At 39.0% G+C, this 26,364-nt stretch overlaps 1 protein-coding gene across 1 annotated transcript; it reads left to right on the top strand.

Annotated features, from left to right (window-relative positions):
- Nucleotides 1-3,677: 3,677 nt before the first annotated feature.
- Nucleotides 3,678-25,791, top strand: LOC150090407 (uncharacterized). Its single transcript, XM_090369106.1, has 5 exons — nucleotides 3,678-3,828; nucleotides 14,132-14,273; nucleotides 16,914-16,959; nucleotides 21,341-21,427; nucleotides 25,684-25,791. Exons 1-5 carry the CDS (start codon nucleotides 3,679-3,681, stop codon nucleotides 25,781-25,783), a joined length of 525 nt encoding a protein of 174 aa, XP_090225232.1. The 5' UTR covers nucleotide 3,678; the 3' UTR covers nucleotides 25,784-25,791.
- The last annotated feature ends 573 nt before the right edge of the window (nucleotides 25,792-26,364 follow it).

Below are 26,364 nucleotides of genomic sequence, written 5' to 3'. Positions count from 1 at the left end.
ACTAACTTTACCACTCCACAGATTTTCCCAGAATTCGATACCTTCTGGTTTGGGGGGTACATTGCCTTCCTTTTCTTGACTGATTTTCCTGTAGAAGGCTCTCTGGTTTTCATCACGGATTCATCATCATCATTATTATTATCTCTATACATTAAAAAATTTTTTCTCCTGGTGATATTTGTTGCGTGGTGGGGTTGGGGGAGCTGATGGGAGAAAAGGGATGCGGGTCACGTAGTACAAGTGGGCGGGGATATTACGTCACTACAAATGCACAGGTAAATAATTACATAGGTCATTTCCTGATAAGATATCGTTCAGTGAACTTCGACAGGTGTCTGAAATCCGCGACGTTTGATTTGCTAACATAGTAATTAACACAATGCCGTGACCTAGATTGACAATCACCAATTCTGAGAGAAAACAATGCCGTTAGGAGTTTGCACCGAAATATAGAGAGAAACGTGCCAAAAGGTTACGAACTAATCAGAGAATAAATTCAATAGTGAAGGAGCAAGTGGAAAATCAACATGACAGGAAGCAGGTAGCTAATAGGGATGAAGAACAGGCTAAAACTCAGCGAATCCTTAGCTCAGACATAACGTAAGATCTTCATAAGATTCTGATAATGAAGAAACCACTGAAGTATCATATTGCAATTTAGATGGTATGATAGGTGAATGTCAACATTGTGGTGGATTATCTTTTCATGGCAAACTTAGAAGAACTGCACATTCATGTTATCACAGAGGGAAGGTATGTTTGCCAACAGCAGATATCTATCCAGCGAATGTGAGGGTTTGCGAGCGAAGCGACGGAGAATCGACGGCGATTGAATCACGTCCATCTTTAATCACCGCCGATTTTTGTAATTGAATCACGTCCATCTTTAAACTTTCTAAACCAGCGTAGATTCACCATAAGCCCCTTTTAACATTTCATACACTTCAGCTGATGTTTTCTTGAGATGGAAACAAAATTTGAGAGGCAGCATGCTGTTCCTGGCATGATATGTCCATTGCATAGGCGAAAGTGAACAGGCATAAACTGGAATGGCCGCCAAGATCACATCGTGTCCACGAATCAACAGCGCAGTTGCTCTGCGATGCAGCTTAAGTTGTTCTTAAATTCCGCAGCTCAGCTAGAAATAGCAAGCAGTACGGTTGCCCATAAAAAATTATGATCCTTCTTTAGAAATAGCAAGCAGTACGGTTGCCCATAAAAAATTATGATCCTTCTTTATTGTACAGCCCTTATATAATTTAAATAATTATAGAACACTTATTGTTGTAAAGGTTTGATGGCAGTCTCATTAAGCAGAAACAACGATAAGAATCTAATTTTAATAGTATATTAAAATAACAAATAAGACAACAACAGCTTTTCTATTAATATTAACGACTTTGTCTCTCTTTACTCACATGAATGTGAAGAGTTATCTGACTTGGAGGATGAATAAATTTTCTTATTTTTCAATTTAAAAAAGAAAAAAGTACATTTATTCACCCTTCCCACTCTCAATCATCCAATGCAGCGTATTGGATGACTGAGATCTGAAATTTTAAATTTGATGAATTCTTTAAACTATGTTTCCTTTATATTTTCTGCAAGAGTATAATGGATCCAAAAAAAGTATTAAAAAAAATCTAATTCCACAGTGTTGCTACATATTACAAGTGTGCACTTCCGTAATTAAAATTAAAAAAATCAAATGAATTACAAGAGAACCATACGTTATATGTATATATTTAATATACTGCATATAACTCTCATTCCAGTGTATATAACTCTCATTCCAGTGTATATAACTCTCATACCAGCCATAAGGACCACGGTGTCTATTTTGATCCGAAGCTGAAATTTGCTGCGCGCACAGAATACATCTGGAAGCAATTTATGACCTTACCCTGGAGAGGCCGACCGGGCTAGCCGGGTGGGTAAAGTGCCTGCCTGGCAACCCAAAGGACGCGGGTTCGATTCCCGCCTCGGGCTTGGATCAAGTACTGCAAAAAACCTTGGGAGGTGCATTATGGCCACAGAAACCTATGCGCCAACAACTACCAAAAAAAATAAATAAATAAATACGCTGGCGAGCGAAGCAACACGTACTTCATTCCAACGATGCCTCAACCTAATATCTTCAAAATACTGTTTATCCTGTTATATTATACGCTGCTGAAATTTGGGCTTCAGCCTCACTTCAAAAACTGGTGTTCGCTTGTGAATACTGGATCCTGAAATGGGCAACAAATAAGCATCTCCGACCCCCTCAATTGAGAGCCACTGACATGGCTGAGCAGCTAAATGTACCCAGGCTCTCAAGGTTAATTGACATCAGGCATTTAATGACTACAGTAAAATGTTCACAGGAGTGATAAACGCCCCGAACATCTGAGATTTCTCTTAGTGGCACAACCCTCTGCCATCCTTGAGGTCTGACCTCACGCTAATCCTAAAATACAACCGTCTGAAACTTTGTAATCGTTTCTTACCTGCCCAGGCACTCCTCAAAATTGAGGCACTGCTCCGTCTTGGAATTAACCTGCAGAAAATGGCTACCGATTACAAATACCATCGCATCCTCCTAGAGTGGATCAAATCTGTTCAACTGGAATAATTTCTTCCAAACTGTTACCTTGTTCATTTTTTTTCTGTTTATATTTTCCTACTTATTATAATTTGATTTTTTATATGCTTTTATTTTTGTGTAATGTAATTTACTATGTAACTTTTCATTTTCCCAATTTTAATCACATAAATATCATTTTTCTACCTTAATGTAAAACTGCTGGCCATGTCGCTGTGACGAGTATTATTCTTTCTAGTACTTGCATCGTACTTAGTAGCAATAAAGAAATTTTATTCATATTTATTTAATAAATATTTATTATTTAATATATTTAATATATAATGAATAAATATTAATTATATAAAATAAATATGTATGGTTTTACAAGAAAACAATATCCACAAGCATTTCAAAACGTTGTCAAATATGGCGTCTAAATGGTTGAGTTATTGGAATGTCTTCTGTAAAGTTTTCTTTCTAATTTTTTTTTTTTTTTACAATAAAATTTACGTGGAGTGCAGTGTTGTTTAATCTGCCTATTTCAGCAGCTGAAATAGGCAGACTAAACAACACTGAAATTGATTGGGGGAAAAAACAGGCAGATTAAACAACACTGAAATTGATTGAAAAAAAAAAAAAATAGCACATTAAATGACACTGAAATTGATTGGATGAAAAATAGGCAGATTAAACAACACTGAAATTGATTGGGTGAAAAAATAGGCAGATTAAAAACAACACTGAAATTGATTGAATTTTTTTTTTTTTTTTTAAATCAACCCGTTTTTTCAGAAGGCGGTGAAGCACCAGCTGGAAAAATTCATTAAACTTGTTACTAAAGTGGATGACTCAATCCAATTAATTTTTCTTCTGTGGCAGAGGTCCAGACTTATTTGACATTACCAATAGACAAACTGTGAAACAACCCATGCATATATTATGATTATAAATGCGTGTCACTGGAGCGGTGTAATCGTTACGACCTTTAACACTTGTACGCATAATTGTTGAGTTGCTGCCATGGCTACGACGCATGATCAACGAAATCGGTACCAAATAGTGAATCCCTTTTGCTTATTATTCTAAATTTCACATGAAGCGGACAGAAACAAATGCCTGAACTCCGTAAGCGTAAGCGTGCTTGCGAAAAAGTGAAATATACGCCGATCGGGGAGGACTACGATGACGAACTGCCGTACGGAGGAAAAGTAGTTCTTGCACGAAAGAAGAAAGCAGATCACTGGATTATCATTACAATAGAGGTAGGCGTCGTATAAAAAATAAAATGAGTAAAATTATTTAGTTCTAGATTGAAGAGTAACTGTCAATTTAATGGAAGAAAGGCTATACATAAATTGCAATCAGTAATAGTACGCATTGATGGCTAATGCAACACCAATAACAGGGGTTTAAGGAGTTATGTTAGTGGTTTAACACATGATAAAGAAAAAACAGTTATTTACAGTAAAAAAAAAGAGTACTGGGAAATTTTTTTGTATTCATCCGAAGAACGTAAAATATTGTTTAGAAACATAAATTAACGCTTGAACTATATTCAGCCGAGTTGGCAATTCATGTCGCAACATGTTGTGGCATGAATTTCCAAACTTTAGTAACCTTATCAATAATGTGTCATATTTTGTGAAATTACCAAGAACATAGTCCAATGTTGCCTCTGACACAGAAAACAAAATTCATATTCCATCGCTTTCTTCAGGCAGGAATGGTTTGTGGATTCTTCTGAAATGTTCAGTATTTGAGATAACCCGAGAGATAAAAATCACATGGTTAAATCAGGTGACATCGGAGGCCACGCCAGTACTTCGCAAATACACCTCAGGATAGCTGTTAGAAGAAACCCTGTTGTGAAAACTTTCATCCAGAAGTCCAGAACAACTCCTGCAGTATGGGTGTTTGCACTATCCTGTTGCAACCAGTTGTCATTCACGTCAATTCCATAGCCATACAAAAAAGGCACCCCAGTGACAATAAGTTAGTCATTACTTGTAATGTTTCGATCGACAAACACTCCAAATACAGAGAGAGAGAGTGCACACCACGCAATGACCTTTTGTGCCAGTAATGGAGCGTCAACAGTAAAGTGTGGATTTTGTAGAGTCCAAAATATTTGTTTATAACGTCAAGTTCTAGCTCCAAGAGCGTAATTGAATACCGTGGTAAACTCAACACGCCGTTTTTTCGATGTGGTGTTAGTGGCAGCCCGGGCTGAATTTTGTTAGGATATATTATTATTATTATTAGCCATATGGTGCAAGGAAGCCTGGGGCTTATGCTGCACCAGCCAAAAAACAATTCCCGAGTTAACCTGAGAGAGAGAGTCAGAAGTAGAAGGGAATCACCAAGAAAGAGAAGAATGATAATATCCAGCTCAGGACCCTGGGTGTGCCAAGCCCATACTCACCAGATGTGAGCCCCTGGGGAAAAAATAAGTATGTTTTAGGATAGGGCGGCTCCTAGAACGTTAGTTGAACTCCTCCTTGTTTCACAAATAAATAAAATCTATTTAACAATAACGAAATCTCCACATTTAGCACTAACAATGACATAGTTATCAGCATCCAATACTTAATCCCCAAAATACAGGACAAAATTACAATGTACTATTACCTGAACATTTTAAAGTTAACTTAAAAAATTAAAAAAGTTAACAATTTTATTTTTAAATTTAACATTATTGACATTGTTATTTACAACTTTATCAAAATTTACAAATAGATACAAAATGACTACTAACAAAATGAGTGCTGAATCAAAAGCTAAATTTGATTTCAGCAGTGTACCTTACCTTTATACAAATTGTGAATACATAGCCATCAATTGCACAACCATAAACGCTTACATCCTTTATACACCTAACCTGGCAGTTGAATTGAGTGCATGGGTACAAAAGGTAAGATAAAATCATGAAATATAGTTATTTACAAGAGGTAAAACTATTATATTTAGGCCACCCGAATAATTAAATTCATCTGCCGTGCTGTGTCTTATGTTTGTTAATTGCTGTGTTCTATGGTCGATTTGTCTGTTTGCTGGACGAAAAACCAGTTTCGTTTCTGGGGGAAAAAACCTTGCTATCTACGCCTGAGACCGACTACCTCAGTCACGGAGTGAAAAAAGCCCATTAAAGTTCCTCGCATCATCGACTGGATTCGAACCCGGGCCTTTACCACCCCGTGTAGGGAGGACGGTGATGATACCACTGTGCTACCGCGCAGACATTTACAAGAGGTAAAATCCATTTAAAGCTTATAATACAAAGTAACTTTATTACACCTCGTTACTTATACCAGTGTCATTTGTGTTGACCAGAAAAGCACGCCTATGCTGGAAAGTGTTCCTGGCGAAAGTCTGCAAAGACCGATAAGAGTCGGCATCCTGAATGAGTAGATATTCATTGCCGGGAGCAAAACTGTTCGGTGACGATCTGTTTATTGAAGATCTTAATTCCACCCTAAAAAGTCGTCATACAAAGGACAATGGACAATACGTGCTCCCAGTTCTCGCTTCCTCCACAGCTGCATAAGTCTGTTCTGGAAAGTCTGAACAGAAAACGTTTCTGGTTCAAGGATCCATGCTCCGTTATGATGTAAGACGAATAGATATCAAGAGAAAAACCAACAATTTTGCTTCTTATTAATAAGAAAGGAATCCTAAGGAATAAATGTTCTCGTCACCAGCCCGGCTGTAGTAGTATCCCAACGGGTCTGCCGATGTTCACACGTTCATTCCAGCAACGAGATCGTTCTTTTTTAACATCCATCTGTAAATTTAAAGTTATGCCCAAAAAATTCAGTAAGTATCCTCTTTTTGATACCGTAACAAAGACCCCTGTAAGCCACATAAAGATCTAGAAGTACTTGGCCAGCTGTAACCTGCAGAGCCACCATAGAAACAGATCTGCATGTTTTCAGCATAGATAATAGCACACATTAGTTCTCTGAAGCAAGGCAAGTTTTTTCCGTATCTGAATTCCCACTCTATGAAACCATGCACCAGATGCATAGTTACCATAGGAGGAAAGGCTGCATTATAATAGAGTTGCAAAGTTTTCCTTGAGAGTTCCCAGTCGGTGCGTGATACTCTCATCAAAGCCCCAGAAAATCCCCTGATTTTTATCATTAAGTTTGTGATGTGGAAGAAAACAAAGATTACTGTCAATGATGGCACCCAGAAGCTTAGTCTGAGTGACCAATGGAAGTTGGAAGTTACAGGAACGCTACCTAAGTCGTAATTTCTCCCATGGTTGTGCAGCACTCGCAACTGTGCTCGCTGAATTGATTGAATCAAAGAAGAAATATTTGACGAACATGTAAATAGAATTATTTATTGTATTTATTCAATTTTTTATCTTATGCGCAGGAAAAATTACAAAGGTGTGCAATTTAAAAAAAATTCAAAATTATAAAATTACAAAAAAAGAGAGGAGACAGGCATAACGTCAGTAAGTTTTACCTCTCGAACATCGTTGTCAAAATCGATGTCTTCAGCTGATAAGTACGTCGCTGCGAAGGTTGAGGGCTGTGGAGATTTAGCAGGGGTCGGCTGCTCAACCTTACGAAAGAACATATTAATGGATGACTGGACGGTGGCTTTTTTCTTTTCATCGTAGATTTTTTTGTAGCGAGCAAGCATATCATTCACCCCTCTGTTAACTTTTAAGAATCGTTTGCTGTCAGGATCCATCTTTTCAAACCTCGCCATTGCCGATGCAATTTCACGAAATGCCATCGCTCTCTCTGGCGATGAAGCGTCTCGGCTCCTCAATTGGTTCAACTTGAGCTTCGTCAGCATTTTCTTCTATCACTATTGCTGCCTGCAAGTCAATATATTATTCGTTAGATAATTCACTCTCTTCTTCCTCTATTAACTCCTCCATGTCTTTGGCATCAACCTCCAACTGAAGTAGCTTTGGAACCTTTACAATCTTATCTGTAACCTCTTCATTTGATTCGTCTTTTTGAAATCCTTCGAAGCCTTTTACCTGCCGTGGGCATATTTTCTTCAATGCGACATTTAAACAACATGACTCTCACGTTCGAATTGAAATCATCTAGATACGTAGGATGTCCAGGAACATTATCTAATAGAAGCAATATCTAAAGGGACGTCGTTGTTTTTACAATATTTTTCAACCTAGGGACTGAGGCAGCATTTAAACCAATCCTCAAAGAGAGATATTGTTATCCATGCTCTCGGGTTTGATCGGAAATGCACGGGTAGGATGGCTTTATTGATGCCCTTAAATGCACAAGGATTTCCAGAATGGTACGCGAGCATAGAATAGAATCGAATCTTTATTCTATTAAAACCAAGCAGTGGTTTTAATCTGTAATCTCCCGCTGCATTAGCCCCAAGCAAGAGTGTGTCCCTATTTTTTGATGCCTTGAAACCTGGCATTGTGTTTTCCCCTTTAGCAATGTATGTTCGATACGGCATTTTTTTCCAAAACAGAGCAGTCTCGTCAAATTCTCATTTGAGACATCCTCATTTGTTGTGAACGTTTACCACTCTTCCTTGGGCTTCGCAGCAAGATAATCCCGAGCTTCATCAACCCTCTCTGCCATTCTTAATGATAGTTGACCTCTGCATGAACTTTCTTTCATCTAAAACACTGCCTGTTCTCTGAAATTGATCCACTAACTTCAACACTCTTTGGTTTGTTGCTCCATCACGCAAGCTGAATTGTTTTTCTATCTTCTTTGAACAGAAACAACTGAATCCTCAATTCCGTAGTATTTCTTAACAAATAACTTTTTTCTTTTTGAACAATGCTGTACGCTGCCATCTTCTTCATGTCAACTGAAGAGTATTCAAGTTGCCATCCAAATTTCCAAACGTTTCTATACAGGGTAATGATGTTAGTACAGTAATAAAAATTTTAAGCTTCGGAAAATACGACAAGAATAGTATGATGAAATAATAATCACCCTGTACTTATTTCCAAAGTAAAAAAACAATGACTAAAGCCTTTTTTTTTCTCTCCGCAGTAGAATTAATAAGTGTCCTCAAGGTGTAGCTTTAAAGAAAAGAGCCGATTTTTCTATTTGAGCAGCACTGTAAGATCAAAATTTAGATACTGAAATGATTTTATCATGTTAAGAAGTGCTTGCCAAGAGTGCTACGTCCATTTTTTTTTTGTGGAAGTAAGGTCTGTTCAATCTGCGTGGAACGTTCCATCCAACAATCGTTCAGATTTGAGGATAATCAATGTCAGAATTACGAAGTTTACAAAATAATATGAGATTACTTATTCCTATACAGAAGTTAACGCGGAGTATCAAAGACAGTCTGTCGTGAAGGGTCTTTGAAAACTATTTTTCAAATATGTGATTTCTGATATGGTCCCTATGTCCCCTAGTACCCAGTCAATATATATTTGACTGGGTACTAGCGGCTCAGGTATAATATTTTATATGATTGTCTAAAATTAATCAGGATTAACTATTGGTATTGAATACTGATTACTTTGAATTAAGAACGGTTAGGTAAAGATCTTCAAGTTCTAGGGATATTGCCTTGGCCGCATTTTGGAAACTAAGTGGGCTTGCTCCTGGGTTGAGAATTAGACTCAATATTGCCTCAGGATTATTCTTTGGGATCTATTGAGGTATTGATTGGGATTTAACGGATTGAATTTGTACTTGATTTCTTTTTTAATTCGTTCAATATTTTTGAATAGGTAGACCTGATTGTGATCTGTTTCCATCCCCTTGTTTCTGTTTGTATTTTCTATTATCCCAATTATAAATGCTTCTTTATTTAATCTCATATTATTGAATTTATCCGTTGCTAAAATTAAGGTTTTGGAAAAATTCCAACTGAACTCTTCTGTCCATGAGTGGAGGGCAGGTTCTAATTTTGTTATTCTGGTGTTGGCTACGTCCGATTTGTGTTCTTTGATGAACAGTCTCCGTTTATTACTCTATCAAATGTAGGCGTTATTATATCCCCCTCTCCAATACTATAGTTTGTAAATGGGAGCTTTGGTCATAAGAGTCCAAGATTTGGAAGAAATAGAGGAGACTACTAATATTAATACACTTGTGCATTAATATATTTGAATTATTATCCTACAGGATTAGCAAGCTCAGGGTTAGTTACGATCTCTATCATTCCACATCGTATCGAAAAGGCCTGGTTTCAAATCTGATTAAGATTTTTTTAAGATTTTGTTGAATAAAAAATCCAAGCCCAGAAGCTTGGATTTTTCATTCAACAAAAAACAGGAAAGCCGACCATAGAATACATGCAATTTACAGACATGTTACATTAGGTAAATCCCCTCAGTTCTAAAAATAAAAATAAAACTAAACTAATACGGTTACATCAGTAAACAGAACATATTTGCACTCAGCATACAGTATAACACAAACAGTGCAGTGGTGAGGGAAAAAAATGAGATGGAAGCAATCGGTGTTTGCCCATTAGATCGACGTATTTCAAAAAACAAGAGAAGCAAAGTTCTGGATGGTGGAGTAATCTCCGTTTTCCACAACGTGATGTTCCCATCCAGGCGAAAAGCTCTAACACAATTTTTTAAGGGAATTCTCAAGTCCTCATAAATGTCACAGTGAGTAAAACATATTGCCAATCTTCACGTTGTCCTCAAGAATAGAGGTTAGTATGATGTTTTTCGAATGTGTGCAATTTATCGTTTAGCCATCCGTGTCCAGTGATGAGATTCGACATCTGCATGGATATAGAGAACCATTTCCTTCTTCCTCGGCGCAATATGGCCAAAGTAGCCCTTGCGCCAGAAACTCCAATAACAACAACAACCTTCTTCCTTTGTCCATTAGATAAGTAACATTTGGGAAAAACTTTCTAGTAACCTGCCCAGTCAGCAACATGTCTCATCGTTTCTGTCATATATTAACAAGTTCATTCCAGATTATTTTCTTCTTACCCTTGATAATTCCAACAACTTGAATAATAATAACTTATTATTCAAGTTGTTGGAATTCCTTTTTTCAGTCTATAACCCTCTGTAAGCTACGTGAAGATCTACTGAAATAGACTTTGCAAGAACTTGAAGAGAAGCTGATGAGACTGTACAGCAGACACGCACCAAGGCAACTGTATTGAAAGTGATGTCTGCATACAGCAAGTATGGAAAAACAAAATCTGATAGGATGAACAGAGACCGCAAACACAGAAAAAGACTGTAAGACAGAAAACATAAAACTTCTACCTCAAAAATAACTGCAGAAATTAATGTGAGTTTCAGCAATTCAGTTTCTAGCAAAAAAGTTGGGCCAGGGCCGGATTTAAACTTGTTGTGGCCCTAAGCTATAACATATATTAGGCCCTTCTCTCTTACAGTTCACCTCTGAAAATATTAAAAAGGATTTTCTTAAGATGGACCGAGGCACCTTGTAATGTGAGACCCTAAGCTGTATATGTAAATCTGGCCCCGAGTTGGGCGAGAACTTCATAAAATTGGAATTTATGGCACAGCCGCTATTGCCAAGCCATATCTTTCACGCTTTTTCCAACATCAGGAAGAGTTTACGTTTGGCGAATGCCAAAGGAAACGCATCATCCTGACTGTCTTGTGCCAACCGTCAGACATGGAGGAAACTCAACAATGGTACGGCAGCATCTTGGTATTCTTTAGGTCCTGTGATCACCCTGAACAGGCGAATTATTGCCAATGAAGATAATAATGATTCAATACACACAGCCAGATGTGTTCAATGTTGGTTTGAGGAGCAAAACTGGGGCTAAGTAACTCCCATGGTCCCCAGATCTCCAAACTTAAACGTTATTGAATCACTGTGAGCAGAGAGGAGAGTGAGAAGCAAATTTCCTCTACCTTCTTCACTAATACCCCCCGGGGCTCATATCTGGTGAGTATAGGCTTGGCACACCCAGGGTCCTGAGCTGGATATCATCATTCTTCTTTTTCTCGGTGACACCCTTCGACTCTCTCTCTCTCTCTCTCTCTCAGGGTAACTTGGGAATTTTTTTTTTTTTTTTTTTTGGCTGGTGCAGAACAAGCCTCAGGTTCCTTGCACCATGTAGCTATTAATAATAAATAATAAAGGATTTTGAAACGTTCTTCCATGAAGAATGGTCTAATATTCCTTTAAAAACAGTTAAAGATTTATATAAATATATACACGTAGAATGCAAGCTCTTTTATAAGCAAAAGGATGGTGCAATACCACATTAATGCATACCTGTAACTCTTATCACTGGTGTTTCCATTATTTTTTCCACCCCGTGTATTTTTATAATATAATTTATAGAAAAATGTTCTTCAAACTTCCCTCTGCAACGAAATCACGGACACTGTACACTGTGAACAGTAGTCGAAGTCAGTCATTTGCGATGAACGAATCACGTGACGATTGCCCTCGTTGCCATGGGAACGACCTAATAAACACGCTCGAAGGATAGTTAACCTGATTTCCATGAATGCCCTCTGGACAGGGAGAAACACGGAATCCAACCGTTGGCATGCCGTACTTCACAGACGAGAAACTTTGTCAATCTCTTAATGGGGAAATGTGGTAGAGCTGTCGTCCGACTATTTCTATGGTAACGGTTCAAATAAGAAAACGAGAGTGTAAATAATTCATACATAGTTTCGAACGCAATAGCTTTACTGATACATACACTGCAACGAAAAATGGTTGGCAACATTACCACAGAAGGAATGCTGATGCAGTACAGTCGCCATTTTGATGTGCTTTTAGGCACTTTCACATACACTGGTGTGCAAAACTTAAGAACCACCACTATTTCTAAAGGTTACAACCACAAAATCTTTACTTAAGATATTCTTTACTGATGAGAGTAGATTCAGTCTCAGCAGCGATTCTGGACGTAAGTTAATCTGGCGAGAGGTTGGTAAACGGTATCACAGGCGGTGCAAAGCCACTGAAAGGGATCGATATGGCAGTCCAGGTGTTCTCGTCTGGGGAAGCGTTATCTTGGATGGACGTACACAACTCCAGATACTGTGAGGCGGTACCGTAACCAGTGAACGTTACTGTACTGAGGTAATCCTTTCCCCATGTGCGTCTCTTCCGAGGTGCCATTGGCTCCGAGTTCGTGTTTATGGATGATAACGCCACACCCCATCGCACTGCAGCTGTTGATATGCTTTTGGAAAGTGAGGACAATGTTCGTATGGATTGGCCTGCCCGTTGCGTCGATCTAAATCCCATCGAACACATATGGGACGCTCTGGGGAGACGCCTAGCGGCACGTTCACACCCACCATAAAATGTTTACCAGCTGAAGATGGCGCTGACAGAGGAATGGACGATGTTACCGCAAGAACTTATCAACAACATTGTTCTAAGTATGGACAGGCGGTGCAAAGCCTGCATCGACATTAGGGTGGCCATATCTCCTACTGAGGACCACTTCTTCCCTTTGTTCCATCTTTGGCAGTGATGCATCTGTACCATGGCAGCCACTGCTATGCTGCCATTTTTGAATAAAGTCTCTCTGTACCGTTTTGTTTCTGTTGTTGTGTCGATGTTGTTTCCTTCATCATTTCTGTACCTCACGAGATTTCTTTGGTATGCTTTTCCCATATCCAGACCACTCCTATGAGAAGCTACAGGTGAAAACCTGACTGGTCCTTAAATTTTGCACACCAGTGTATAATATATATATACATACGCTAAGTGTCTATTGTCTTTACGCTGTCCGTCCGTCTGTCTGTCCGCAGGTGACAACTCTATTTTCATTAGGTGGATTATCATGAAATTTTATATTTGTGTCTTTTAAAAATATTTGTGAAGCCATTCCAAATTTGATTAAGATTGGACAAATAGGAATCCGGCAATTATTATTTCTTTCTTTCCATATAGTGTGTACGCAAATAATTTGTATGTAAAAAAGAAATTCGTAGTTTAAACGTAGTTTTAATACAGTGTTGTTAACTTTAGATAATCCGTCCATGCTTCGCATGTATTGCTGTATAAGATTCTTAAATGTGGTGTCGCTTGTGAAGAGATGAAAAAGAGATTTTAAAAAAAAGTATACGCAACGTAGAATAAATATCAATACAGTTGTATTGTATCAGGGTTATTATGGAGCATAAGCAACCAAAGCCATATTGCTCAGCGTACATTGTCCTTAAATTGCGCGTTCTGAAGTCGATTTTCTGTTTACTGGACAAAAGGGTTTCCGGGAGAAAAAACCACGCTACATCGCCTGAGACCGACTAACTCAGCCATCTTGTGAAAAAGATCATAAAAATTCCACCCGTCATCGACGGGACGAGGGTAGCATGGCATTTCATCCCGGAAATGCCTACCAACGCCTTTCATTAAATAGAACTTTTGTCTTCTAATTAATTTATAACATGAGCATGAAATACTAATTAATTCCAGCACTAACTAAATTAAGACGGTCGTTTTCAGAGAAATGCTGCACAAGACGACACAAAATACTTTAAAGCTTTTTTTGAAGCTGAATCAGACATTAATAAGATGGTGTTATTCATTAATTTCATGTATTAAGTTAAATGGCCAATGTAATTCGTTACTTTCAATCTTTTAATGTTTATTAATTTTATCTCAGGTTATCGCTGTATGTTTCGTGCTTGGACTGCTGTATGGCACCTATTTCTATTTCGACTTTCTTCATTTCCATGTGACTCATGTTTACGCCCACATGGGACACGCACCTGCACAGCACCTGATTGGGCATAAATTTCTCAAAGGTAAGCTCAAAAATGTATCGTTTCTCCTATCAGGAAAAAAAAACAAAAATCGAGAAAAAATCCTTTAATATCAGTATTCACTTGTTCTTCTTAAGAGAAAAATTACCCACAGAATTGTCCAGAGGGTATTTATGGTTTCGTTCCTGCCACTTCCAAAGATTTTGGGAGAGGTAGAAACAAAAAAAATGGAGACAACTTCTCCCTCCTCCCCATTTCAAAATGCCCTTGACCTGGACGCTGTTTGTGCTGGCTTTCGACGTCCCTACTGACCAACATGGAGTTTCACTGTCATCGAAAGTACTGAGAACAATGAAATTCGCTGTATCTCATTTAAAGACAAAAGTGAAGTCTCAGTACGTATTTAATTACCCTTCAAACGGGCACGGTTCCATTCATATGTCACTCAAATACTTTGGAAGAAACATTGGTGATGGTGTAGCATTACTCTCCCAGGATGGTTTCTCATCCCTACAAACAAACTAACCAACAAACCACAAAATACATGCAGTTTACAAACATGACACAAAGTAGTCTCACGATCATGGGCCTCAGTGTACTATCCTGCCTTTTCCGCGAAGATAGCCTCAATTCCAGTTCCAAGCTCCCACCATAATATTCAGTCACGGAGCATCTTACCAGGCCAGCTTGTACTATGTCCCCTTCCTTCCCAACGTTCCGCCCATGGTCTTAACTACAATGACCTACAATTTAATATGCGGTCACTCCTTGACATCAATTTGCGATGGATTGGTTTTAGAGCATGAGCGTGGAAAAATTGGACGGCGAGTCCAGAGCCCTGTTAAATCCTGCAGAGACCCTTTCAGACTAATTGGATTTTCGGATGCGTGCGAAGAGCGATTGTACAAAAAACCAGAGATGAAGCGGTCGCCAGATTGAAGGCCGAATGACAGAAAATAGAGGAGATCTACAAAATCTGGTAGAGAATATTCCATGGAGACTAGAGGCTGTCGTAAAGGCTGTTATTATTATTATTATTAGCCATATGGTGAAAGGTTTCAGCACACGTTATTAGTTTTCCTGTGAATAAAGTTTTTTTGTAGATACGCATATTAATGGCAGAGCAATGCATGTCGGAATTTATCTTAAGTATCTTTATTATACACTGCTCGACAAAATTAACTGAACACGTAGAAAACGTGGTGTAACTCGTGCAGCTTGCGATGAAATGGGACAGAATTTGGTATGGTCGTGTATCATAGCATAACAATGAAATGAGGAGACAACAAGGAACTTCGGACAGGTATAAAGGACATTTATAGTAGTTGTATAAGGAGTGTTGTATAAGAATTGCCAAACCGGTAGCATTACAGAAGTCGATATAAGATGCTCTAAAATATGGTCACATGACATTAATACAGCGTATGATCCCTTCAATGGCTAAAGAAGACTGACAGCGGTGACCATGTTAGGAATAAGAGTGTCTATAAGATTCTGTGGCAACAAATCCCATCCTTCTACCAACACAGACCTTAGCACACCACGTGATCGAGGAGTTGGCTGTCGGCGTGTAATACAACACTCAAGGGCATTCGATCTGATTTAAGTGAACAGTGTTTTAGGCGAAACTATTCACAATAACATAGGAGTCCCGTTATTTCATCTGGAGACAACGAAGAATGCATTGCTATTTCTCATGAATATTCATGAAAAACATTTTGTTCTGTTAATTTTGTCGAGCGGAGTAGGATACTGTTCTTCCTGTACTGTTCCGGGAACAGTATTCCTTCTCTAAGTTAAAAAGAGAGCAATCAGTTTAATCAAGAACCTTCTCAGACAATTGGCTCTACTGAACATTGTACATTCACTTTTTGCCACATATTTTATCTAAAAGTACTTCCACAGGGACGGTCAACTCCATTAGGCAATCTAAAGTATAACACATTATATGGTAATGTTCTGATCAATATGGGGTCCCGCATCGGGCGCCATAACCTGGCTTTTGGTTCATCCCACAACGCCAATTCTGCTTACCAAACGTGGCCCACTGGGCATTCATTTCCTTTCGTCCGGGCTTCGAGATAAACAAACCAGACTTCTCATCCATTTAAAGTTTGAGATAGATTGAGGCCGTTTAGGCGCCCAAGGACACTAATCATTCGTTTTATCAGATGAGACTGATTCCCGATGGTGCAAGAAAGCCTGAGGCTTATGTTGCGCCAGCCAAAAAAAAAAAAAATTCTAAGTTACCCTGAGAGAGAGAGAGAGAGAGAGAGAGAGAGAGAGAGAGAGAGAGAGAGAGATAAAAGGGAATCACTAAGAAAGAGAAGAATGATGATATCCAGCTCAGGACTCTGGTCTTGAGCTGGATATCATCATTCTTCTCTTTCTTGGTGATTCCCTTTTATCGCTCTCTCAGCATTAGTCATATTAGCCATATAATGCAAGGAAGTTCTATGTTTTTGCTGAAAACTAAGTCTTATTATTACCATCAGTCATTATGACTGTAATTAATATAATAATTATTGAAAATAAGTATGAAAATAAATTATTTATTTACTGGAAAAAGTCCTCTATCAAGCATCAGTAATCTTCTGTTATAAAATAAAATAAATATTTTATTAACGAATTAAAAATTAAACAAAGAAATATAAATTCAAGTATTAAAATTATCCCTTTCAGGTACCGGCGTTGAAAAGAATCATACAATGGCATTCCATTGGTTCAGGTATGTAATTTATAGAAAGGGCATTGGAGAAAATTAACGAATAATTCAGTGGGTATGTCTTTTTATGTTAATTGTTTAATTATATAAATTGTATTATATTGTATTACATTATATACAATTGTATTATATTGTATTGTATTGTTTTATTGTATAAATTGTTTACAGGTTTGTGCAAGGCGAAAAATAAACAAAAAAATATACAAAACAAAAAATTCTTCATTAATATGCTATAATGATATTCTTTCTGGAAATTATGCCAGAAAGAATATTTTCTATCATGTTTTTCGGAAAAAATATTCTCTTTTTGTTTTTTTTTGAAAATGTTGCTAAAATTCCGTTTTCATGTCCCGAAGGTACACTGGTGTGCAAAACTTAAGGACCAGTCAGGGTTTCACCTGTAGCTTCTCATAGGAGTGGCCTGGATATGGAAAAAAGCATACCAAAGGAACCTCGTGAGGTACAGACATGATGAAGAAAACAACACCGACACAACAACGGTACAGAGGGACTTAGCACTGGCTGCCATGATACAGATGCATCACTGCTAAAGATGGAACACTGGGAAGAGGTGGTTCTCAGTAGGAGATATGGCCACCCCTAATCTCGATGCAGGCTTTGCACCGCCTGTCCATACTTAGAACAATGTTGTTGATAAGTTCTTGCGGTAACATCGTCCATTCCTATGTCAAGCATATCAACAGCTGCAGTACGATGGGGTGTGGCGTTATCATCCATAAGCACGAACTCGGGGCCAATGGCACCTCGGAAGAGACGCACATGGGGAAGGATTACCTCAGTACAGTAGCGTTCACTGGTTACAGTACCGCCTCCCAGTATCTGGAGTTGTGTACGTCCATCCAAGATAACGCTTCCCCAGACGAGAATACCTCGACTGCCATATCGATCCTTTTCAGTAATGTTTGCGGGGTGATACCGTGTGCCAACCTCTCGCCAGATTAGCTGACGTACAGAATCGCTGCTGAGACTGAATCTATTCTCATTGGTAAAGAGTACCTTACTCCATTGCGCTGCTGTCCAGCCCTTGTGTTTGATGCACCAGTGTAAACGGTGTCTCCGATGAGCAGGTGTTAAAGGGACGCAGCGTACTGGCCGTCGGGCAAACAGTACGCTGCGGAGTTGCCTGGCCGCAGTAAACCGGTATATCCTGCGTCCTGTGCAGCTGGTTTGCAATGTGGATCCCAATGTCTGGTGTCGGTCCCTCTTGGCCTGTAGGAGTATATAGCGTTGTTTTGACGTTGTTTTTCGTGGACGACCATCACTGGTCCTTCGAACACCTGTACTTGTCGTTCTGAAGGCCGACCACGCACCTGAGACGATGCTATGGGCGATACTGCACTCTGCAGCCACACTCCTGGCATTTTGACCTTCTTCGAGCTTCCCAATTATTCGACCCTGGATAAAGTCATCCAGATGTTTTCTATTGGTTATTTCGTTGTCTGTAGCACTGTATAAAACCAATCGTGCTCACCATTCGGTAATTTGCACATAACTGCCGAACTGCTGCTTTTAACTGTTTTTGTGAGCCCTCTCATCACGATTCAAATTTTTGCATGTGCACCACTTTCTACTGAACGGTCACAGTTATGCAAATCGCCACAGGCTGTTTCGTTTGATTTTGTGGTTGTAACTTGTAGAAATAGTGTTGGTCCTTAAGTTTTGCACACCAGTGTACATAAGTGTATGCAGGGATCATTTTATCCCTTGCAGTGGCTAAGGAAAGTATTGTCAAAATGTCCAGGTTTGCTCTTTGGAAAAGCTGGTTCTTTTAGTATGTGATCAATTCAGAGCGCATAAAACCAAAGCAACAAAAAAGGGAATTGTTAAATTAAAGACAGATTATTGTTGTTGGATTTTAGGGGCATCAGCGACTAAGGCCATATTGCTCCGCGTATATTGTGTGTGTTCTGAGATCGGTTTTCTGTTTTGCTGGAAGGAAAACCCGACAGGAGGAAAAAAACATGCCAGCCTCGCCTGAGACCGACTTACTCAGCCACGTTGTGAAAAGGACCCATAAAAATTCCTCCCTTCATCGACGGGATTCGAACTCAGGTCTTTTCCACACGGTGTGGGGAGGACGGCGATCTTATCAACTGTGCTACCGACGAGGACTTAAACACGGAGGGTATCTGTAATTCCAGCAGATCTTAGCCAACTGCAGGCATTGGACTTCTCATTTAACAAACGTTTTAAAGCATTCATTCACAGGAAACAGAAAATAGAAGACAGCACCAAATCACGATTTGACACCAACAGGTCGAATGAAGCGAAATATATACAATAATCTCTTTCTAAAACATGGGCATCTTATGGCCCAGAAAATTCAGGTAATAAAAATAACAATGTTCGTCTTAGCCACATACTTGCACTGCACCAGCCAAAAAATAACAAAAGAGAAAATAAACTACTTTTGGATGTCCCTCTTCACGTAGGTAATTATCCTACTGACTTTTCAACTTCCCCAGGCTGTCAGCCTCACTACCCATGAATATAACTTATTCCTGTAAAAAAATAAATTTTTTAGCAAAGGCTTATTTACCAGTACTCATCTTTTAAGTTCCGTGATTAAGGATCTTAAGTCATTAAAATCTTAATGACAGTAAGGACAGTATGCTACTGCAACAAGATCTAGGAAAGTTGGGTTGAGAAGTGACAACTGAAGTTTAACATTCACAAATGCAAAGTACTCCATATGGGCAGTAACCCAAGATGGCTGACGCTGTATAAGCTTGCTTTCTTGCATCATATGCCTCAACTAATGCTAATGCTAATGGGGTTATTGTGCAGTCAGATATGTTCTCTGAGCAGTGCAGACGGCTGCCAGGGTAGGTCATGGAGTTTTGTCAAAGATATATAGGAATTTTGTTAGCAGAGACAAGGTGATTGTCCCTTTGTATAAGACAATGGTTAGGCCACACCTTGAGTACTGCATACAAGTCAGGAGGCCTCATTTTAGGAAGGATGTAGAATTGCTAGAACGAGTACAAAGAAGGGCAACAAGACTGGTGAGAGGAACAAAGGGGTTGTCTTACCAGGAGAGGCTTAAATTTTGTCAGTTGCAGCATTTGGAGATTAGGCACCTCTGAGGTGATCTGATCGAGGTGTACGAGGCCTTGAATGGTTTGAGCAGGCTCAATGCTGACTGGGTACTTCCGCTTGCTAAGGTTAAGAACCTGACGGGAAATAGATTCAAATTGAGGAAAGGCAGTTGTAAAATAGAAGTGCGGAAGTTTGCCTTTAGCCAGCGGGTAGTTGATCGCTGGAACAGACTTCCATCTGTTCTTGTGGAAGTTGATAGCTTAAATAAATTTAAGGCTGAACTAGACAAACATTTGGAGTGACTGGATGGGTGAAATGGGAAGTTTTTTTGTTTTTTTTTGGCTGATGCTGTATAAGCTTGCTTTCTTGCATCATATACCTCAAGTAATGCTAATGCTAATGTCGAACTTTTTCTCCCCTGAGAGAAACGGGATCTCCCAAGACGATAATACGTTGTGTCATTGGGCCTGCACTGTGCACGAATGGTTCGAGGAGGAACATAGTAAAGATATCAATCACCGATCTTGATTGGCTTCCACGTTTTCCTGAACTCATTGAATTTAACACCTGTGGATGTTTTTGAATGGGAAATAAGGCATAGGCATGCAATCGTCCTCTTTTCCGACACTCAGGAAAGCCTTGCAGGCAGCATGGCTGCAGATTCCTACTGTCCATTTAGTGGAGTCAATGCCTAGGCAAATAGCGGCTGTTATCCGTGCAAAAGGTGGCCCAACACGGTGGCTCACATCTTGTGAGTATGGGCTTGGAACACCCAGGGTCCTGAGCTGGATATCATCATTCTTCTCTTTCTTAGTGATTCTCTTCTGCTTCTCTCTCTCTCTCTCTCTCAAGGTAACTCGGGAATTTTTTTTTGGCTGGTGCAGCATAAGCCTCAGGCTTCCTTGCACCATATGGCTAATTATAATAATAATAATAATAATTTGGTAGGATGTCATAATTCAGTTCAGTGTAAAGCGCAATAAGGTCTAAGTTGCTAATGCGCCCAAAATCTTACAACCAACCATGCGTCACTTTACATTTTCGGAAACAGTTGTGTTTATTAACTGATGTTTTTCAGACGCTTTTCCACTGGTTAAATGATTAATGAGATCACACTGCTTACCCGAACAAATGTCATAGACCACGTGATCCCCTTTATTTACATGTTTGTCATTGAAGATCTCCATGATTAAACAGACATGGTATGTTTGATCATGGAGGTTTAGGCAGCATTATGAATACTACTGCCATAATAATCACAATGCTGCGTTACTAAAAATTGTCTATCTCCACATGTATAACAAAACTAATTTTCCTCTTCCAGGAAAGCTGCTGATCAGGGTCATCCACACTCTGCGTACAACCTTGCTGTTGGACATATGCAAGGTTATATGACTGATGTCAAGCCAGGGTAAGCACCATGGTTTGTGTGTGGGTTTATTTTACTTTTATTTTTATTAATAACAAGACACACAACAGGCAACCATTAACAGTGTAGCTGAGAGCAGAACAATGAACAGAGTTGATAACAATAAGATAAACATTGATATAGATTCAAGCATTAAAATCATATGTACAGAAGAAGATTGCATTAAGTTAAGTTACCGGTAAAACAAATAATAATTTAATTGGAGAATAGAAAATAGTAAAACAAATAATAATAATACAATAATTAGATGAGAGCTAGTCACTTTGCAGTTTAAGAGAAGAGTCAAACTTGTGGATGGAGTTCATCACTGATTGGGAGTTGTCAAAAAAAGTCAATGAGAGAGTCATTTGCCGATTTGCTGATTCTGTTCAGTGGACTGGACTTCATAAAGTCAGTGGTCGCAGAGTCAAGGCGAAACAGTATAAGGTTCCTTATTTGTCTACAAGGAGCATTGAAGTTGATTTTGCTAATGATATCAGATGCTTCATAAGTTCCAGTGATTACTTTGGCTAGAAGGGTGATGTCAGCAAGAACTCTTCTAGTTCACAGGGACCTCAGATGAAAGTAACCACACAGTGATTCATGGTACACTGAGTGATGATAAAATAGAGGATTACGGAACATAAGGTAACGGATAAAATTTTTTTTGGGCTGCTTCAATTTTGTTAATTAAAGTCTTGGTGTGAGGATTCCAGATGTATGAACTGAATTCAAGGATTAGCAGAACAATAGTTTTATAAAGGATGACAGCATATCTGCAGTTTTTGAACTTGTAGGTGTTCCGTTTGATAAATCCCAGTGTTTTGAATGCTTTGCTGGTGATTTTAAGGACATAGGCATCAAATTTAGCGTTGCTGAAGAAGAGAGTCCCAAAGTCGTTAACTTGGTCACACCTTTTGATGATCACAGAGTTAATAGTGTACTCCGTATTTATTAGTTCTGGAAATCTACAGGATGAGAAAGAGATAACTTTGCAATTTGAAGGGTTAGTAGACAAGATATTCGGAGATGGCCACAGAGAGAATTTATCGAGGGCGCATTGAAGCTGTTGAGAATTGGCAGTTTCCTTCACTGCTAAGTAGATCTTAAGATCATCTGCATAGAGAGAAACTTGAACATTGGAGGTGAAGATGAAAGAAGGAAGATCATTTATGAAAACAGTGAAAAGTAGAGGACCTGGGGGGGGGGAGGGTGGTCCTCTACTTTTCAGATGTCGACAGCTACGTTCATCCACCACTTTTCTCCACCCACAGCACTATCTACGATGAGATGTTATTCCGAAAATGGGGCGTTCCCGATATACTCTTGATACTTTCGAACGGGAACAGTGCAATTTCTGTACCACCTTCACGATAGAGTGACGTATGCGTCGGGAACCCACTATCATCCCTCTTTCAAAGTCGGCTAACTCACGACTTTTATCCATACTGGCATCGAATTACCGTGAGTTTGTCCAGTAGCCAAGAGGGGTGACAGCGTCGCGTTGCTCCCCAGGTGTCCATGAATTCCGTCCTTTCAGTGTATAACACATACATTCGCACTACAGTTAACCAATATAAAAGAAAATTTCAATGATAGGCTGTCATTAGAACTGGATGAGTTGGAACGTTTGTGACAAGGCTTGAGCTCTTTATTTTTTGTAGTTGCACAGTTTTTTTGACATCCAAGCAGGGCATTTTGCAAGAGGGACTGTATTGACTGGGAGGAAGTGTTCGAGGTAGTCGAGATTATTGAGCTTAGAGCGCTATTGGGTGTTACGGCTATAGTGTTTCCTTCTTTCTGCTTGAGGGTCTGTCAGAAATCTGAAGATGTCTGGGACATTAATCTCTCTCGTTATGAGTTGTGACAGGGTAGTGACCTTTCTAGCAGCAACAATCTCCATGAGATGATTTGCAACTGATCAAGCACCAGAGACTTCGAGATGGTTTGTTGAGTTCCGAGCCATCGGATCTAGCATTCGATGTTGAGGAATTTTGCCAGATGACTAGATGGGGCGACGACCAGATTACAGATTCATTCATGCACAATGGGGTGCACCGTTGAGTATACTGCACGATTATTTTAACGTTGTTAATACTGGTAAGTTTCTGTTTGATGTTCCATAGTGCTGCTAGTATTTTGACTTTTGTCTCTTAAAGTGCTGGAGATGTGTGAGATTCTCATGCTAGATGAGACCAAGCTCTTTATGGGATTTGACTCTGAATAGCCTCCTATTTGTCTCTTAGTAAATGCCATTTAAACTGATTTACTATGGTTAACCTGGAGGCCAATTGAGTTTTCACGTACGACTGCCTCAAGCGTATCGAGAGCGATGATCAAATAACCAAATAACATCTGGCCAGCACCAAACCTGCGTTGGGAAACAGTTCGTTGATGCGAGAAGCCAATGGAGACTGATAAGATTTGTGCAGGGTAGCAGAAAGGCTACAGTCAGTCAAATAACAACCTGCACAACAACGGCAACCAAAGAGCCATTTCACAACGTACAGCTCGTTGTACATTATAACGGTTGAGGTATCACAGTCAACGGCTGAACCGGGTCGTTGACTTCGATACTTCGACTACTTCTGTCAGCATTTTTTTGTATTGTAGTGGGCTCAGGAGCACCAGAGCTGTACAGTGGAGAGCTAGAAAAACATTGACTCGTTTGATGAATCCTTGTTCCTGCTGTTTCTATTTGATTGATCAGAATATGGCAAAGCAGCATGAGTCTATGGATCCATCCTGTCAGATGTCAACATTGTAATGGTGTGGGGAGTTTTTGTGATGTACATTGAACTCTCTCGATACTAATGGAGTGACATTTAAATGACATAAATTATTTGTAAATTGTTTTCTACCAGGCGCATCCCTTCATGGCTGCACTGCATGTATTTTCGAATGGTTGCTCCCAACAAGATAATGTGCCATGTCACAAGAATAGAAATGTAAGAACTTGTTCTAGGAACAGGAGTGAGTTCAGCCTACTGCAGTGGCCTCCTCAGTCACGAGATCAATTCTAATGGCTATTACATGTAGATGTATGTACCTAAAGAAAGAGCTAATCAGTGTAAATGTTGTGTGCTACGGTTTGCCTGTTTACTAGACAGAAAGCAAAAAAAAAAACGTTTTTCTGGGAGAAAAACTATGCTCCTCTCGTCCAGCACTAACTCGGCCACAGTGAAGAAAGCCCATGAAGGTTTCTTGCATCATCGACAAGATTTTAATTCAGCCCTTTTCTACATAGTATGGAAGAACGGTGATTATAATTATTGTGAAACCAGCAAAGGTGATCCACCTTTGCTGGTCTCAAAATCACATTTAAGATTAGAATTTGGGGAGGGGAGAAAGAAAACTGATTGAAATAACCATTATGTTCTTCTATTACTTTCATTTCATTCTATACAGATACTTTCTGTATTATCGAACGGATTTTGAGATGGAGACGTTTGGTTTAGCCAACTTCTTCCTCGTAATATTTTGCCTCACAGCCACAGGTGAAATCATCCTTGTTGATGCGTGTTGGGTAATGTATTGTATGGATTAGCGATGGAATGCATAGGAAAATATACCACATGCATATGGTTTTTATTTATAACATCAATAAAGACTACTAATTGTAGTTAGTTTTAAGCCCCTAGGACACGTAAAAATTTTCTAAATATTTCAGCTTACTTTTGGCCCACACTTCGGAAAACGTTATCCATCGCTGGTATGGATCGTCCCGACTACGATGAACTTACTTGGATCAAACCAAGAAGAGTACTATCTGCATGACCACATTTTTTCGGGTGGAAAATGTTCAGGATTCTTTGGACGAGCATTTCTGGAGTAGCCGTCTATTCTGACTTCATCAATTGAAATGTGCTCTTTATCCACATCATTTCCGTTTGCTGTTTTATACTTTATATCATTTCCACTCCCACTTGTCATCATTCAGACTACACACGAGAGGGTATAAAGTCATATTGAGGAAGGATGGTTGCAGAATAGATGTGCTGAATTTTAGTTTCAGCCAGCAAGTAGTCGATTTTTGGAACAAGCTCCATCTGGATTTTTTTTTTTTTTTTTTCTTTTTGGCTGTTTCCCAAATGTTTATACCTTGAGCCCTCTTTAAATTTTTCATAAATTTCAAGCACTCCCTAAGTTCCAGAACAACACAGATTTGACCTTTTATGTGGTTTCTAATATTTTGGTAGGACAGTGTACATATTTCTTTAAAAAAATGTCATTTATGTAATTTCTCTTTCTTTGTATAGAGAAGCCCATGAACTGATCAAATATGCTGCTAAGAATGGAGTTGAAGAGGCACATTATGTTCTCAAGAATACCTGCACTCGAGGCTACTGTAATCACTGAAGGCAATGTCAACTATTGCAAAAATGTCAACTTTACATTTGTTAGTTTTTATTTTAAGTTTATTTAGTTATTGTAAACTTTGTTTTTTCCATTAAAAGTTGTCGGACTCCATTTAGCCTCGTTTATAACTCGTAAAACGTTTTGACATTTATTAGCGATTTAAAATTTATTTACCTTTAAAAATAAAGGAAACAGGTTTTTTTTAAAGGTTGGATATATTCCAATAGAATCAGGAGAAGACCCAGGATTTTCAAAAGTAGGGGCTAAAGAGGCATTCCGATGCATTACTGAGCTTTAATCATCATTATGTAGCAAGAAAATATGCATTCAGGGGCTCATATCTGGTGAGTATGGGCTTGGCGCACCCAGGGTCCTGAGCTGTATATCATCATTCTTCTCTTTCTTGGTAATAACCAGCTCAGGACCATGGGTCTTTCTCTCTCAGGGTAATTCAGAATTATTATTTTATTTTATTTTTTGGCTGGTGCAGCATAAGCCTCAGGCTTCCCTGCACCATATGACTACTATTAATAATAATGAGGGCTATGGCCCCTACCTACCTGAGATCCCCAAATAGCATT

The sequence above is a fragment of the Mastigoproctus giganteus genome, chromosome 2 (assembly GCF_048544385.1).
Source record: "Mastigoproctus giganteus isolate SK-2022 chromosome 2, ASM4854438v1, whole genome shotgun sequence".
NCBI classification, from domain to species: Eukaryota; Metazoa; Arthropoda; class Arachnida; order Uropygi; family Thelyphonidae; genus Mastigoproctus; species Mastigoproctus giganteus.
Note: the sequence above shows the minus strand (reverse complement) of the source record. Positions and strands in the feature narration are given on the sequence as shown.

Excerpts from the sequence above, each read along its gene's own strand:
- LOC150090407 (XM_090369106.1), top strand. The coding sequence starts at position 3,679 with ATGCCTGAACTCCGTAAGCGTAAGCGTGCTTGCGAAAAAGTGAAATAT. Across the intron at positions 3,829-14,131 it reads GGATTATCATTACAATAGAG|GTTATCGCTGTATGTTTCGT; the intron begins GTAGGCGTCGTA and ends ATTTTATCTCAG. Across the intron at positions 16,960-21,340 it reads ATGGCATTCCATTGGTTCAG|GAAAGCTGCTGATCAGGGTC; the intron begins GTATGTAATTTA and ends TTCCTCTTCCAG.